Source organism: Panonychus citri, unplaced genomic scaffold (genome assembly GCF_014898815.1).
Source record: "Panonychus citri isolate SS breed McGregor unplaced genomic scaffold, ASM1489881v1 Contig00001, whole genome shotgun sequence".
NCBI lineage: Eukaryota > Metazoa > Arthropoda > Arachnida > Trombidiformes > Tetranychidae > Panonychus > Panonychus citri.
The window spans coordinates 728948-745463 of record NW_026515406.1 but is presented as its reverse complement, the minus strand read 5'-3'; the positions used below and the strand labels follow the sequence as shown (position 1 = coordinate 745463).

The 16516-nt window shown below is 30.9% G+C and overlaps 4 protein-coding genes across 5 annotated transcripts; 2 read left to right on the top strand and 2 right to left on the bottom strand.

The window, feature by feature from the left end:
• Positions 1 to 6380: 6380 nt before the first annotated feature.
• LOC128396825 (alpha-ketoglutarate-dependent dioxygenase alkB homolog 7, mitochondrial-like) lies at positions 6381 to 7276 on the bottom strand. Its single transcript, XM_053357455.1, has 2 exons — positions 6886 to 7276; positions 6381 to 6816 (listed from the first exon to the last, which is right to left on the bottom strand). The coding sequence occupies exons 1-2, from the start codon at positions 7138 to 7140 to the stop codon at positions 6388 to 6390; spliced, it is 684 nt and encodes a 227-aa protein (XP_053213430.1). The 5' UTR covers positions 7141 to 7276; the 3' UTR covers positions 6381 to 6387.
• Positions 7277 to 7384: 108 nt separating this feature from the next.
• Positions 7385 to 11995, top strand: LOC128396810 (RILP-like protein homolog). 2 transcript variants are annotated; one of them, XM_053357443.1, is made up of 4 exons: positions 7387 to 8292; positions 9453 to 9583; positions 10665 to 11209; positions 11518 to 11995. In XM_053357443.1, exons 1-4 carry the CDS (start codon positions 7872 to 7874, stop codon positions 11552 to 11554), a joined length of 1134 nt encoding a protein of 377 aa, XP_053213418.1. In that variant the 5' UTR covers positions 7387 to 7871; the 3' UTR covers positions 11555 to 11995. The 2 variants fall into 2 exon arrangements, with proteins under 2 accessions (XP_053213411.1, XP_053213418.1); XM_053357436.1 differs by lacking the exon at positions 11518 to 11995 and having other exon boundaries at positions 7385 to 8292; positions 10665 to 11370.
• A 248-nt stretch (positions 11996 to 12243) lies between these two features.
• Positions 12244 to 13985, top strand: LOC128396799 (choline kinase alpha-like). Its single transcript, XM_053357424.1, has 3 exons — positions 12244 to 12649; positions 12712 to 13630; positions 13688 to 13985. The coding sequence occupies exons 1-3, from the start codon at positions 12519 to 12521 to the stop codon at positions 13778 to 13780; spliced, it is 1143 nt and encodes a 380-aa protein (XP_053213399.1). The 5' UTR covers positions 12244 to 12518; the 3' UTR covers positions 13781 to 13985.
• On the bottom strand, positions 13627 to 16438 carry LOC128396791 (uncharacterized). The gene is given in 10 exon segments (XM_053357414.1): positions 13627 to 14346; positions 14410 to 14639; positions 14708 to 14864; positions 14938 to 15105; positions 15186 to 15418; positions 15503 to 15541; positions 15544 to 15582; positions 15654 to 15774; positions 15837 to 16067; positions 16278 to 16438. Coding segments are annotated over 8 exon segments (1308 nt in total). The 5' UTR covers positions 15745 to 15774; positions 15837 to 16067; positions 16278 to 16438; the 3' UTR covers positions 13627 to 13995.
• Between the last annotated feature and the right edge of the window lie 78 nt (positions 16439 to 16516).

Below are 16516 nucleotides of genomic sequence, written 5' to 3'. Positions count from 1 at the left end.
TACAACAATTAAAACTAAATTTATCTATTAAGATGTTAATTGTTGTAGAAGACACAAAAAAAACAGAAACTAAATTGTAAATAATCAATAACTAAATTCAATTAAAAAGCTAATTTATTGTAACAAAAAAAAACGATTTCCCAACAGTTAATTATTACAATCAACTGATCAATACAATCATTTATAATGGAGAAAAATAATTCACACAATTAACTAATTGATTAAGATGAAAAATAAGTTTACTCATCAATCTAAATTCTTGTCACATGTAATTACTAATTCAACAATTGATCAGCTCCATGAACCAGATAACCATTGGAATAATTTAGCGATAACAATTAGATGAGAACAACAATTAAGTGAGACAATTAAGATCAAGTTGATTAACTATTTCGAAGCGAAAGAAAAAAAAATGTCTTGGATAACCGAGACATTAAATAATCGTAATTATTATCATCTGAATGAAGAAAAATATTCTAATGTCAAGTTGATTCGATCAACCGATTGGTCAACAATTAAGGAAATTAAAAAATCACCTAAACGATTAACCAGAATTTCACCTTATTCAATATATCAACATTCAGTTAATTTCAATCGTAGGCCAACAATTAATGAGAAACAAGATCGATTAACTTGGAAATTGTTTCGATCATCATTTCGATTGGGTTATCATTATCGTGCCAAAATATTGACCTGGTTAATTGCGACCCTTGGGTTGATCTTGCAGATCTATCAAGTCTCAGTGATCTACTTTGAATACCCGACACGAGTGGACATCGACATTGACCTTCCCCGTAACATCACAATGCCGGCGTTAACTGTTTGCCTCGAACTGGAATCTCAGTCTAACCTTTGGAAAAGTGAATATCTTTCAATGGAATCAAAATCTTCGAATGGTTCATGGGACATTCGTGATTTTTACCGTTACCTTCCTGGTTTTATTCTTGACGGGATTCATGTTGTTCAGGTTAAGGTAATTTGCCAAACACCATTTCCAGAGTTAATTAAAATCAATCCAATTGGTTCGACTAATTGTGAAAACTATTCACCGATTAGAAAAAGTCTCCACTATAATTGGGAGACTAATCGAGTCCATCGATGTACAACTTACTATTATCGTCGATACCAAAGTAAACCAATCGAAGTGATAACTGCCGATGCTAAAGATTTCTTTCAATTGTCTTTCTTGACGACGGGAAATTATTCCATCGGTATAATTGTCCACAATCCGTTTGAGATTTTACACTTTATCGAAGCGGATACATTTCACTTTTGGACTCAACAAACCGACCAAATGATTCTGGTCACAACCAAGGTGACAACTCACCTTTTAAGGTCACCTTATCGAACCGATTGTGTTGATTATGATCATCTTGAATTCGGTCGGACATCTTGTATTAATTCATGTCAAGTTCGCAAAGTTCAATCAGATTGTCCCATTTGGCCTGGCGACGTTCCCATGACCACAATCAGAAATGAATCTTTCTCGATTCTTGGTAAATCATGTCGACACCCTGAGAGGTACTTTTGTCGCCAGAAAAGTATCTGTAAGGCTCAATGTACTCATCGTTGGTACACAACGACTTTGATCTCATCGAAAGAGAAACGATCTCATTCAAATGTGACCAATCTTTTCGTGCGTCGGCCTTTTGGCGCTGAATTGGTCTACAAATATGGCCCTCGGTTGACCCGAATCGAGTTCATCTGTTATGTGGCCTCTTGTTTCGGCATTTGGTTCGGAATCTCAGTTACCGATATTTTCCTATTCACCTTTCATCAGAGTCGAAAACATTGTTTCAATAAATCAACGATTAAATCATTGATTGATCAAAGTAATTGTATCACAATTAGCAAACAGTAAATGAGTTAGTTTAATTGTTTACATTTATTGATTAGCATAATTTCATTGATAAAAAAAATTATCATTTAGTTTGACGGATTAATCGTTTTCTTTGATAATTCAGTTAATCATTTTGTTGTAAATCGATTCAATTTTAATTGAATTATTAACAATGATAATATTTTTAGCTAATTGTAATCAATATTAAGTAGACTAATTAAAAGTAATCCATCATCATTAATGGTGTTTTATTATGTAATTTATCATCGATTTATTGATTTGATGATTTCTTTTAATTTTCTTTAACAATCTTATGGCTTAATTGTTGCTGGAAATTTAATTAATGAGTTGATTGACATTATATCCAATGAGAACTAAATATTTTGTGTTAATCTTTCAATGTAACTTGTTGATTAAAATTTTGACGTTGATTTAAGTTTTTGGGTTAATTGGTTAACATTAAATTGTTGTTAATTATGGTCAATTTGAAAGATAATACGATTAATAATGTAATTAAAAGCTCTCGTTTTGAGTCGACAGACTTTTCCTTTCTAGTGGTTCCTGGTAATTTGGTTAATGGTTGTTCGTCTAAACGAAATAAATCAGGTCAACAATTAAGATCAAAGGTTAATTCACCTTTTATATCATCAAAGTTTCCACTTTCTTCATCTGATCCATTGGTCAATCCAGTTGAATGGCGATTGTTTTTCTGGGCCAAATTAATCGCTTGGACAGTGGCGAGTATTGGTTTAATTTGGCAAATCTCATCGGTCTCAATGATTTACTTTGCATTTCCAACTCGTACCGATATTAAAATTGATTCCCCACGCAATTTAAATATGCCAGGATTGACAATTTGTCTTAAAATTGTCTTACCAAAAGAAACACCGATAATCCCGCTCTCAGGTGATCTATCAAATCAAAGTAGTTTCCAACGATTTTTACCAATTAATTTACTGGCCAATTTTCCCGTTGAAGATGTTGAGATTATCTGTTTATCACCTTGGCCTGAATTAGTGAAGATTAACCGATCCGCTGGAGATAATTGTGAAAATTTTGTCACTCCAATTGAATCAATTCAATATGATTACGAAGAGGATCAAGTTTATCGGTGTAAAACTTTTTTCCACCAAGCACCAAATCAAAGTGAGATAACTGTTATAACCAAAAACTCTGAGCACTTTTATCGAGTTTACCTCAAGGCCAAAGGTAACTTTTGGATCGCCGTTTATGTCCACAATCCGGTTGAAGTGCTACACCTAAACGAAGCGGATACCTTTCGTTTCTCAACAGAAAACACCGAAACGATAACCTTAGTGACCAGTAAGATGACCACTCATCTTTTGGCTTATCCTTACCAAACCGATTGTATCAATTACCAAAATCAGGTCTATGGACGAATGTCTTGTGTTTACAATTGCCGATGTTCAATGGTCAGATCTTTGTGTCCCACTTGGCCTTTTGATGTTCCAGCCGCTCTCAATGAGGGATTACCTTTTTACATCGCCGGTCGCTCATGTCAAACTCCAGGTCGTTACCTTTGCTCTCTTCGGGGTACTTGTAAAAACGCTTGTCTCAACAAATGGTATTCGACCGCTTTAATTAATCGCCAAGAGAAAACTAATTTAACTCAATTAACTCGATTCTTTGTGAGACGTCCGTTCGGTGCTGAGGTCATTTATTTTTACACCTCGAGAATGGAAAGGATTGAGTTTATTTGTTACATCGCTTCTTGTTTTGGTACTTGGCTTGGATTCTCATTTGCTGATCTAATTAAATCAACTGTTGTTTGGCTTGAGAAAAAATCAGCTGAAAAGAGTCAAAATGTTAAATTGTTCAAAATGGCGACAATTAATTCACCACAATTACATAAACACTCATGAGAAAGTCATCTTGAAGATTTACAGTTAAATATCAATTACAGTTGATTGTTTCATCATATTAATAATATAATTAAACAACACGTTTCATATAGACAATTAGTGAACTTATTTGTATTTATTTAAACTGAATCAAGTTGATTGTTACTTGGGTTGAAAATGGATTGAACTAATTACAACTTGGAAGAGGACAAATTTTAGTAATTTTTAAAATTAAACCTCAGTTTTGATTTGATTAATTATCTTGTTAAGTATTGTTTTGATTTACAAGGCTGGTGGTTTTATCAAATTGATCGTGTTGTTGATTTGGTTGTATCATGTTAATTGATGATTAATCGTAAACAACATCAATGTCACACTCCTTGTGGAAACAATCACAATTCAAATTAACAGGAAATTGCAATTTATGACTACTGATATTGAAACAAGACATTATTTCATTGAGATGACCTAAGATGAGGTGGAAAACTTGATCGGGTACCCGGCGGGCAGAATCAATAAAAGCCTCTAAACAACGAAGTCCAGCAAATTTACAATGATTAAGATGCAATCGACGTAATTTGGGACAAGATTCAATTATAGTGGCAATATAATTGTCGGAAATAACAGAATAACTGATATTAAGCACTCGAAGTGATTCCATGTTGGCCAATAGTTTAGCAGCATCGTCATCAAGGAAACCATTGATTAGGAATAGATTCCGATGGCCCCAATAGCCACATCGATCATCATGAAAATAGTGAAATTCAATTAAATCATTACAATTAGCGGCAATCTCGGCAAAAGTGTTTAGGGTTATTGAGTATTGTCCAATTTTAAGGGATTGTAAATGTTTTCCACGACTTTGAACAATTCGAGTGATCATTTTATCAATATTAGGAGGATCTTGATCGGTCACATCGAAGTGAAAACTTAATAAGGTAAAACTTTTAAGATTTTGTAGATTACCGATCACCACACCACAATCGTACTCATGGTCAAGATAATCTTTGACCAGAGGAATTTCAAGACAAACCAATTTACGGCAAGTTAAACAAATTGTTTCCAAGTGACTGTAGTACATTGAGATACAGGGTAACTTTAAATGTGTTAAATTGGGTTGATGTTTAAGTGCATCAACAAACATATGCTTTAAACGGGTAATCGGTACATCGGAAATGTGAACATGAAGTTTTCTCAAATCATCGGGAATCATTGTATCCAAACAAGAATCGGCCTTAAAAAGATCATAATTAATTTCCGTTAGATTGGTACAGTGTCGCTTAACAATCAACAATTTATCACGACTCATCTCTTTGTTTTGGTAAAGTGTAAGATGGGATAATTTAGGTGACATTTTGGAGCAAAGGTAAGACCATTCTCGACGGGAAACGGCATCAAGTTCACAAGCGGTTAAACTAAGGTGAGAAAGCGTTTTACCAACAAAGGTAAAATCAGCTAAAGCCGATATTTGATTGGTGGAGATTTTTAAATTATGTAAATAAAGAGCGGACAGTTGAAAAAAATGATTCAACACTTTGGTTAATAGAAGAGTAAATTTTTCTGAATCATGTTTCCATGAGTATTCAATGGTGTTCAGGCGAGTGATTGAATGACTATCATCATCACAACAGGTATTACGATATCCCAATGATTTAGTGTCAATATTGGCCAAAACTCGAGTCCGTGAAAGATTAAGTTCAATCAAATGATACCATTTACGACAAACTGCTCGGAGTCGCAATTTCTCTTGGATATTAAGATATTTAATTATCTCCACAATAATATCTTCATTGTCTTGTAAGGTTGTCATTGTTTCACTTAAATATTAGAACAATTAATCTGGGATGATCACAAGGAAAATCTAGTTAATCCCAACAAGAAACAAAGAAATGAAGATAAAAAACCAAACCCAAATTCACTGTTGTTGTTGTTGTTGTTTTCTGGGTTATCAACTTATCCTCTTGAAGGCACAAAAAACACAATTAAATTTCAATTAACAAGTTGATCTTGGAGTCATTTTAGGAACAATTAACTAATGAACAATATTCACTGTCACCGGTTAGTAAAGAAATTAAATTTTCTTCAAGAAAATAAAAACAATTGAATAGCTTTTTCTCAAGAGCAAATAGAACTTTTTTCTTTGTTTTTGTTGACATGTCAGGAAGAGGAACACTAAAAGAGAGAGAGAGAGAGAGAACAGCTGATTTATCTTCTTCAAGTACTTCAGAAAATAGTAAGGTGTTTATCTTTCGTTAATTTGGACAATTTATCGATGATTATCACAATTAAACACTAATGATAAATTGTAGTAACATAAACAGATTCAATTACTTCCTCCTTTGGTTGGAATAATCAATTGGCTTGATAATATCTTTCTCTCTCTCACAAGCTACTTGGAAGCTTTTAATTTACCTCCGAAATTGCTTTTCTTTGTGTTGTCTTAATTACGATGATTAATCTGAGTGAATTGAGCTTTTTCAACTTTAAGAATTGTCATCAGGTTTTTTGTTGTCGTTGAAAAGAGTCTCACAATTTGAGTGTAGCTTTTTCCTTGGTTACATTTTGAATTACAGGATTTGTTGAATTGAATTGATCTAAATCGTATTGATAGAAATCTAATTGGTCAACAATTTACAAATTCAGGCTACTTTTCCGTCTTCTATGAAAGAAATTATTTTCTAAACGTTAGTCTGTTGATTTTGGAAAACATCTACAGATAATTGATATTCTTCTCGATCTTGGAATTGTTATTTCACCAAATTTAGAGTCACCGGCACTGAGAATTTCATGTTTAAATAAATATCGGGATTCATCTCTCATTATGTAAAGAGAACGACGTTTAAGCCAAACATCCATGGAAAGTGACGGATTTTGATCATGAGTAAATCTCATGATACAATCAGATAACAAGGAAACACCACCGATTGATGGTCCACAAAATTTAACCGAATCAAGGTGAGGCTTAATAAAACCATTAACAGAAAGATCTAAAATATGTACAGGTTGTAATATTTTCTCATCGGGACGGAAAACAATTGCTCTTATCCTATCAATAACCAATTGATTCTCTACTGACCATTTAGACTTTTCAATTTCACGATACTGTTTAATGGCCTGCAAAAGAAAATGAGAAAAAAAAATCACAATAAGAAAATAGAATAAAATAAAATGTAACAAACTGACATTGTCGATATGAGTATCATCATATTTATATCGCTTCAACACTGGTTCAACCTCTTTAACCAGATTATCTTCTTCTAGAGGCGAAATAAAATCCTCCTTAATTGTGAAAGAATCACCAATTATCTTTTGAACCTCAGGACAATTAAATCTAATTGTATTAACATCTAAATGACCACAACCAACAGGAGACTTAGAGGTAAGACAAAAAGAACGACATAAAGTCAATATTTTAGCTGGAATTTTGGTACAAATCATATTCCAAGCAAAAGTCCATCAAATTGTGGACAATTTGCAACAATTAAATTAGAAAAATAATCACAATTAACTAATTTAAAAGCAACAATTAGATAATCACCTTCACTTTTAAAGAGAATCACATTTTCCAAACAGATGGCAGAGTTGAAAAGGAAGAAAATTGTTTACCGTTGCCAGGCAACGAAAGAAAAGAAAATCAATTTCATTTCTTTCGTCATTCGGATTGGGAAGGAAACACTTTTGGTGAATGTTGACATTTTTTAAATTATTTCTTTTAATTTCTTGATTGTTTCTCCTTAATTAACCATTAATCTAACCTCGAGGTTAATTGTGATACTCTCCATTAAAAGATCTACAACTGTGTTAATCTTTTTTTCTCTTTGTGGTTTTTACTCTTTGGCTTGGAGATTATTTTTTCTTCTTTCGCCTTAGAAATTTTTTCTCTTCTCTTGATTATTTGTGTGTTTAAATTTCTTTTTTTTTCTTATTTAGTCAATTCTCTTAATTAATTGAATCAATTGTGTCTTTCATCTTATTTCTATTGTTGCTGAATATGTGGTGATAAATTTGTTCCATTGTTTTAATTTCTTTTTCTTCATCAACAACAACAAAAATCTCTAAGGAACAAGTGTAACTGAGATTTTCTACTTGAAAGGATTTCTCTCAATTTCTTATTGGTGGAAAGGTTGATTGTTCCTTTTTGACCCTCATTGTTTTCTATTTATTTCTTCATGTTTAATGCTCATTGTGACACCATGGATTCTAAATATAAAGAAGAAATGTCAGTTGAAGATGTCTATGAATTGGCCTCAGAAATTGGTAAAGAATTCGAGAAAATTATCGATATTCAAGGGAGTGGTAATGTGGAGAATTTAATGTCCAAAGTTATCTATATTCTACAACATTTGGAGGCCTGTTGTCTTAAAAGAGATGAAATTACCGTTGAATTGAAGACATTTCTTAATAGAATTTATCACCTGGAAAAGGAGAGAAACGAACGAGCTGAGAATCGAATGAAATTGGATAAAGAATTGGAACAAATTGAAGATAATTGGAGAAAAGAAAACAACGAGCTAATCAACAAAGTACGAAAATTACAATTAGAAAATCAAAGGTTACAAGCCTCCCTTTCCATGTACACATCTCTTCAGGGTGAGTAATCTATTAATAATTTAACCATCACGAGTTAATTACTAATCATAAGAGTTTGATTAGTGAAAGTGAAAATTAAATACATTAAATGTATTATGTTGATCAAACAATAACAACAAATATTATTCCCTCTCATTGAAAAATCTATTATCTTTTTCTCCTCTTCTACCCTAATTAGTTAATTGTTTCAAGATCCTCTTTAATAATTGATATTTTCTAGTGATTAATTTCCTCATTTGCTCTTAATCAATATCAATACAATTAGAAAAATATTTAAACCAATTGAATTCTATTCCCGCCTAACAATAACCTTTCACCTTGACAGTTTAATCCTCAAATCAATCAATTCAATTTCTTTCATTTCCCTTTTCTCTATCCCTATGAAATTATCAATGATCAGTATAGTTAATTGTCAAATCATTTAATTACTTAACGATTAACATTTAAAGAATCAACGATTTTTAGTTAATAGTTTAATCATCCATTGACCAGGTAGAGAGTTGAAATGAAAGGTCAGTTACACTTTTTAACTGAAAGTTCAATGAATTAACTATTATTTAAATTACAAGACCTCTAACCTTAATGTTAACTTGTTAATTTTTTTTTTCTATTCTCAACAATCAAAGTTAATCATTGGATTAACTGTCCACGTTATTTATTGATTTTTTTTTCGTCCTTCACTTAATTGTCGTAGTTTATGTTTAAGGTTAATCACATTGTCGTTGGTTGTTTTTAACAAGTCAAACAATTAACTCAATTTGATTTTACTTCCGGATTTTGATCAGATGATTGCTTCATTTTATTATTATTCAAATTAACTAATTGTTACCTTGATGATCATCGGTGTTTTTACAATTTAACCAGAAAAAAACCATATTGATATTTTGATATTTTTCAGATGATATTTAACACCATTGTAATATTTTAATTGTGATTAACAATTTGCCAACCTTGAATTGTTTTAAAAATTGAAATAACCAATTTAAAGTTAATTGTTTTTTGAAATGATTGTACAAATTATTATAATTTGGTTAACAATAGATTTCACTAATAACAATTAGATTTTTTGTTTCAATCTCTTTGTCTTCTAGAAACAATTGATAATTTAATTTAATTAAATTTCTTCTACTTCCTTTTAACCTTTTCTATCAACAATTTAGGTTTCGTCTCAATTAGTGAATCAAATAATGCTGAAGAGAATCGGATTAACGAATCTGAACTTAATCAACTACGAATCCAATGTGAGAATCAACAGAAAGAATTGGCTTCCAAAGACGAACAGATTGATGAAGTAATTACAATTTAATCTCATAATCAAACTAAAATTAATTCTCTTCACGAACCAGCATCACCCATAGATTATCAATCTTGTTATTGGATTGAGTTTAAAACTATATTTTCATATGCAATTAGTTGATTGTGACTGATTTTCTAGTTAAATTCATAGTCATTTATTGATTTCTTCAATAGTTTTCATCGTTAATTACAATACAATGCACTTAAGGTTGATTGTTGTTGTTGTTATTGTTTTTCTACCTAAATTGATTACTTGATTTACTACTTAAATTGTTGATTGTACACTAAATTATTACAAGATATTTAGAAACGTGACTTTCAATCAACAACATCAATTTAAGATACAATATATGATATTACAATCAACTCGAAAAAAAACATTTCTTATATTACATTATGTTGATTTAGATAATTTATTTATTAGAAAACTTTTTTCTTGCCTTAGTAACTGAAATTGATTTCGCTGATTGTTATTAATCATAAATATCACCGTAGTTATCAAAGTAATGTAAATATTTACATCTTATATTTTAATCCTTTATCCCATTTTTTCATTAATCTTAATCTTTTCCAATAATCCGAAAATGATGTTAATTGTAATTACTATTTGGTTGGTATCATTTGAATTATTCACTTTGACAAGGTTAATGGTTTTAGTTTTTCAAGGTTAACTGTTGTTTCTTTAATTAACTTAATTTGTCTAGAAAATATTAATTTGATTTGACAGTTTCGCCATTGTTATTATGTTTTGTCATTTACCAGTTTGATTACGTTGATGATTAAGCAAAAATGAACAACAATTTACAGTATAAAACATAATTGTTTTCACCCTTTTCCGGTTAAATGATGAACAAATTGAGTGACATTATTGAAATTAATTAATTTTCCCTTAATCATTCAGTATTTTATTTCTATTGAATAATTTAAATTCAGTTTTCAGGTGTGACAGTTTATTCATTTACTTGAATCTCAATTCTATTAGCTAGTAACCTTAATCATGATGACATTAAATATTAATAACTGATTATTTTGTAAACTAATTAATGATTAATTTTCTTTTTTTTTAATTGTTACAGTTACATGAACAAATTGAAGATTGTCAACAAAGGACACGCGAAGTTAAAAAGAAGCTTAAAAATTTAGAGAACAGTTTTGTTGAAATTTTGGAAGAAAATTTAACTCCTGAAGCTAAGGCGAACCTCGAAGGCGATAAAGACGAAGCCTCCTCGAAAAGCTTACCCACAAGTACCACGCTAAATGTATCACCGACAAGAACCACAGACAAAGTACAATCAACTAATCAACCTGATTTAGTAATTAATCAAGAATCTCCCCAACGATTATCGGACAAACAAAGACGAGAGATGATCAAGTCTCGTTTCTCATTTGCTGAGCTTCGAGAAATTATAATGGAGAAAAATAGACTTCGAAGTCGAGTTGCCAAATTAGAAGAAAGTTTAGCAAATTGTCGATGTCGAAGTCCACTTAAAGTCCGTTCAGTAGTTAATTCACCTCGTCGGATGCCCACAGTTTCGGACGACGCTCCAGTCCAAGGTCCGATCAATAAAGAACCCGAAGAGAAACTGTTCCCTTGGAAACGATCTTCGAAAATAGTTAAATTGTACGTTTACATAATTAATCTATTGTTTCCTTTGGAGTGATCAATTAATGTTAACAATCTTATTAATAGTAACATATCTTATAATTAAGTTGGATAATTAATTAATTGCAAAGATTTTGTCTTTATTTTCTCAATACCAATAAGATAATTCATAATATTCACTTATTGATCTGATCATTTATTTTTTGATCGATAATTATATTAATCGAAATCTAATTTTCGATTATTAATCCGGAAAATAACAATCAATTTCTCTGCTAATTGTTAACAATTAGACTTTAATTATTTTTTCTATTTTTCTTTTCCAGTTTTCCTTCATTCACTTGGGCCAATTTACGACTTTAATCATCATAAAATGAAAGAAATTCATTTAAATTGTGACATTCGACTTCTTCCATTCTAAGAGAATCAACAATCAGTTAATCAACTAATTTATACAAATACACAATCTCCAAAAAAGTATTAACCATCATCACCAAAACCACCGACATCATTTTACATTAACAACAATTAACTTACAACTTCATCAAGACAATTTAATCAACACAATCAATTTACGTGTTGAAATCTTAATCTTTTTCCTAAAATACCTTCTTTTTGTGTTATTTTAAATGAACAATCAATTTAATTAACAATAACTAATCAATCAGCTTATTTTATGTAATTTTTGTTGTACATAAATTAACAAAACCAATTTACATAATGATAACATTCAAAGTGTAATTACAATTGAAAAATATTTCCAATCTATTGTAATATTGATTAATTGTTATGTTTTCTTGATCTTCATGTTATGATTAAATACTTTCTAATCAATTCTTTAAACAATAAATTGATTATTTAAAGAGATAATCTCTTTCTCTCTGATTATTAATCCAGAAGGACAAATGTACTCTCTCTGTTAAGGTCAACTGCTCTTGATTAGCGTAATCATTAAAAAAAACTAATTGTAACCCTGAAGCTAAATGAGATTATCGAGAAAAAGTTGTTTCTAAATCATTTCAACAATTTGAGACTCGTTTTCTAAGGTAGAATTGATTTGTCTCAACAAGTTGATAGAAATCAAATTATTAATACAACTCATTTGTCTGTTGATTTTTGTAAACAATTGATTAACTCTTATTATCTTTTGATTATCGTTTCTTGATTGTTTCACTATCTTCTCAAGTTTAATCAAAGTCTATTGTTTTCCAACAGTTTAATTTGGATCTTTGTTGGGGAAAATTATCCCTCAGTACCTCTTGTTAATTAGTTTTGTTCAATTGTCTATTGATTTACTTTTCAATTCCAGTGGTAACAATTAACAAAGATGTCCTCATTTGATGAAATTTTTAAACAGAAAGATGAAGATTCTGGTAATTGTCAAAAATTGTGCAGTGAATATATTGGTGGTCCATGGATTGATTTAGCTGAAGATGATTTTGATTGTAAAATAATTCCGTAAGTATTGTAATTATTGTTTCTCATCAGCTAATTGTTGACTATTTTTCACTTCTTTCCAGTGGCGGTTTATGTAATCGGGTATTTGTATGTACCAACAAGAAACTTTCTGGTAAAGGGACGATAAAAATGCCAGAAAAAGTGTTGGTTCGCACCTACGGAAGTGCCTTTGTTGGTAAACGAGGAGACATGATTAGAGTTTCCAATGCCGCTTTACCGTTAATCCAACAGCAATTGTTTCACAATGACTTAGGACCCAAAATATTTGGTGTCTTTGATGAAGGACGAATCGAGGAGTATATTGAACATGAAGATGTTGACCCAAGTGACCGTCACGAAATGAAATTTTTAGAACCAGTCATGAGAAAAATAGCCAAAGTTCATAACCTTGATGTTGCCATATCGAAAAGGTCAACTTCCGTCCTTGAGATGGTCAAACAATGGTATAAAGATGGACTTGATAATAAAGCTCTATTCAATCCTGGTATTGTTAAACCAGAATTTGATGAGTTTCGAGTTGAATTAGCTGCATTCGATTGGTCTAGTGAGGTGACCTGGTTTGAGAAAACACTTAAAGTGGTCAATTCTCGTCCGGTGTTTAATCATAATGATGTTCAGTTTGCGAATATATTTTTACGTAAAAATGGTTCAACTATGGATGAGAAAATTTTCCTTTATGATTATGAAAATTGTTCCTATGGATTCCGTGGTTATGATATTGCTTTTTTCATTTACGCCAAATCGGTTGATTATTTTGTTCCCGAATTTTGGAAAAATGTTTTCTGGCCCAACGATGATATTGTCCGGCATTTGGTTTCCATTTATCGAGAAGAACATATTAAAAATTTATCTTCGGTTGATCCAATTATCGATTCACTGGATCATCTTTGCATGGAAGTTGATTTCTTTTTGTTATTGGTTCTTTTGCTTCGGCTTTGTGTCATCTACAAGAAAACTGGTGAAAACTTTCAAGAAGCTTTGGTAAGTTAACATGAATTGCGATTCATTTTGTTTAACAATTTAATTTGATTGTCACAGAATTTCAGTCACCAAGAATTGGCAAGGTACCATGAAAGGAAGAGGATTTTCACTGAGAAATACAATAAACAATTGAAGGCCATTGATGATTAAGTTGGTACCTTAAACGATTAATCACTTGAATAAAATTCCTCAAGGTTGAACAATCAATTTAAATCATCATCTTTAAAAAGTTGATTTGTTTTGTTATTTTCTTGGATTTAAAATATAAGACTCTTGGAAATCACAATTGTGGTTAAACTCATGAAATCATGGTTGTATTGAATATGAAAGAAATAAATTTTTCGTCTTTTTTAAATTGCATTCGATTAATTTTGTCTTCGGTAATAATACTTAGGTCTTTGTGGGTCGAAATTTAACTCGAGTATTGGACCTTCGTAAAAGTCTCCGGCAGTTTTGTAATTAACTCGAAAAGGTGGCTCTATGTTGATACAAGACGCTCTCATCGTTATGGGCTGAGTGCTTAGCCAAAAGTCCTCATGAGTCGCTTTTATATCCAAAGTAGAAGGTGGAACAGCGTCAATGATGTCAAGTTGTGTTAAACATGGACAGGAATCGATTATCCGTTGAATTATCGAGTTTGTAAGAGTTGTTCCGATTATTGTTAATTTTCTCAGTTTTGTGAAGTGTCGCAAGTTTATTGCCTCAAGTTGACTGGCCTGTTTAAAAGAAAAAGTTTTTTTGTTAATTCTTTAGTTCAATTAAACAATATTGAGTTTTACCTTTAAATCGTCCATGATGAGATGGATTATGTTATCTTCTATTCGGCCCATTAATTCATCGATGAAAACTCCGATTGATTTGTTGACACAGTTCCAAATCCAAAGGATTTTCAATGATGGACACTTTGAAATGATGTGGTAAAGATTTTCACTAGTTGAGACACTACCATAAGTTATACATAATTTTTCTAATAATGGAAAACCAATGTAATCTGATTGATTAAAATGATCTATAGTGTAAATCAAGAAAGGAGATAAATTAGCAAGTTTATGAGAAGTTTAAAAGAAATCAATTTACCTTCATCGTCAAATTCAGAGATGTATAATTGTTTCAATTGGGGAAACTTTTGACTGAGTAAACAAAGTCTATCATATTTCATCGGAGTGCAGGCGAGTTTTTCCAAATTATTTTTACCACCAGCGTCCGACAATTGAATCCAAGTAGTATTATCAAACTAGGAGAGGAAAATAATATAATTGAAATTAATTTTTTCCTTTAAATTAATTCTATGGTATAGATATTTTTACCGGAGACTCTTCAAAACAGAGATGAGATAAATTTCTACAATGAACAGCGATGCTCGAACCAACTTCAGGACAACCAATTATTTCTAATTCCTTGATTTGAGGAGCACTTCGAAGAGCTTTGATTATCCCGGTATCCTGAATCTCGTAACAAGAGTATAAGCACATGTGCTGAATGGAATTGGAATGCAAGAGAAAAAGAGATGAAAATGATAACGATGATTGTGATTATGATTGAAATTCAATCGTACCCGTAAGTTGGTACAAGCTTTAACGATCGCCATGAGAGCAGCATCTTCCATTATGGTGTCGTAAAAGATTAACTTTTCAAGCCGAGGGAACATTTTTCCTATGGAAGAGTAATGACAAGGTACGTTCTCGACTATATTTGGAGTGGTTGATGTATCGACCGGTTCAATTGTAATTTCCTTGACTTTTGGATGTCTTTTCGATAAGGCAGTGACATATTCTGAAAATGATTGAGCTGTAAAAGAAAAATACCAAATTATAATCACTTAGATGGAAAATCGTTGCAAGGAAGAACGAAATTGAATAGTTAAAGACTTACGAGATTCAATGTACTTATCGAGAGTTAATTTCTCCTTTTAGACCAAAAGTTGAGAATTAGTTCATTCCAGTGACGACAAACTAGAAGAATAATAAGAAATAAAAATTAATTAATTTGATTCAGTTAAAGATTTTGTTACAAATAAACTTACCTAAACGTACATTGTTGGTCTCTCTTAAAGTTTTAAGATATGAAAATATTATGACCAAAACATGATCAGGTATATGAGATACTATTGGCATTTTGATTACTAAATTTTCATCAAATTTAAGCTAAATCAATAGGGAACGTAATTAAATTAATAATTTGATGATAACAATAAGAAGACACAAACTCTGAAATGAAGATTGAAACAATGACCAGGAAACGTTAGATGAAAATAAAATATAGTTGGTTAATTGAAAATCCAGAGGTTCTCATTTGTCTTGTCAATCAATCAATCAATTAATGTTGACATAAAAAAAACAACAAAAACATCACAAGGTTAACAGTGAATGATTGAAACTAATTATAAATAGTAATTAAAATTTAACAACAACAATCCTTTCAAAATGAACACAAGAATCTGAAAGAAAAAAGATACAAATTATAAACAATTAAATGAAAGTAAAAATGAAAGCAAAGACATTTCACCGCGTTGTTAAATCAAAAACAATTAGAATATAAAATTAAACCAAAAGTAGTTAAATTAATTTAAATCAAATTGTGTTAACAAAACGATGAACGTTCAAATTAACAAAAAGAAAAGAAATTAAAATAAAAACAAATCACTAACCATCGGCTCTTCAAACACAATCACACAAAATTCAAAGGAACAATTAACCAATTTTAGCCAATTAAAAGAACAATCAAACAATTCAACTAATTAGAAATAAATTAATTTCTCATTAATCAAAATCCGAACCCAGTTAATTAAAACGAATTAGAATTTGAAAAACAAATAAAAAAAGAGAAAAAAAAAATCGGGGATCGTATGGTAATTACGCTTCGTTTTGTTCTTTTCTACTTGAGCCT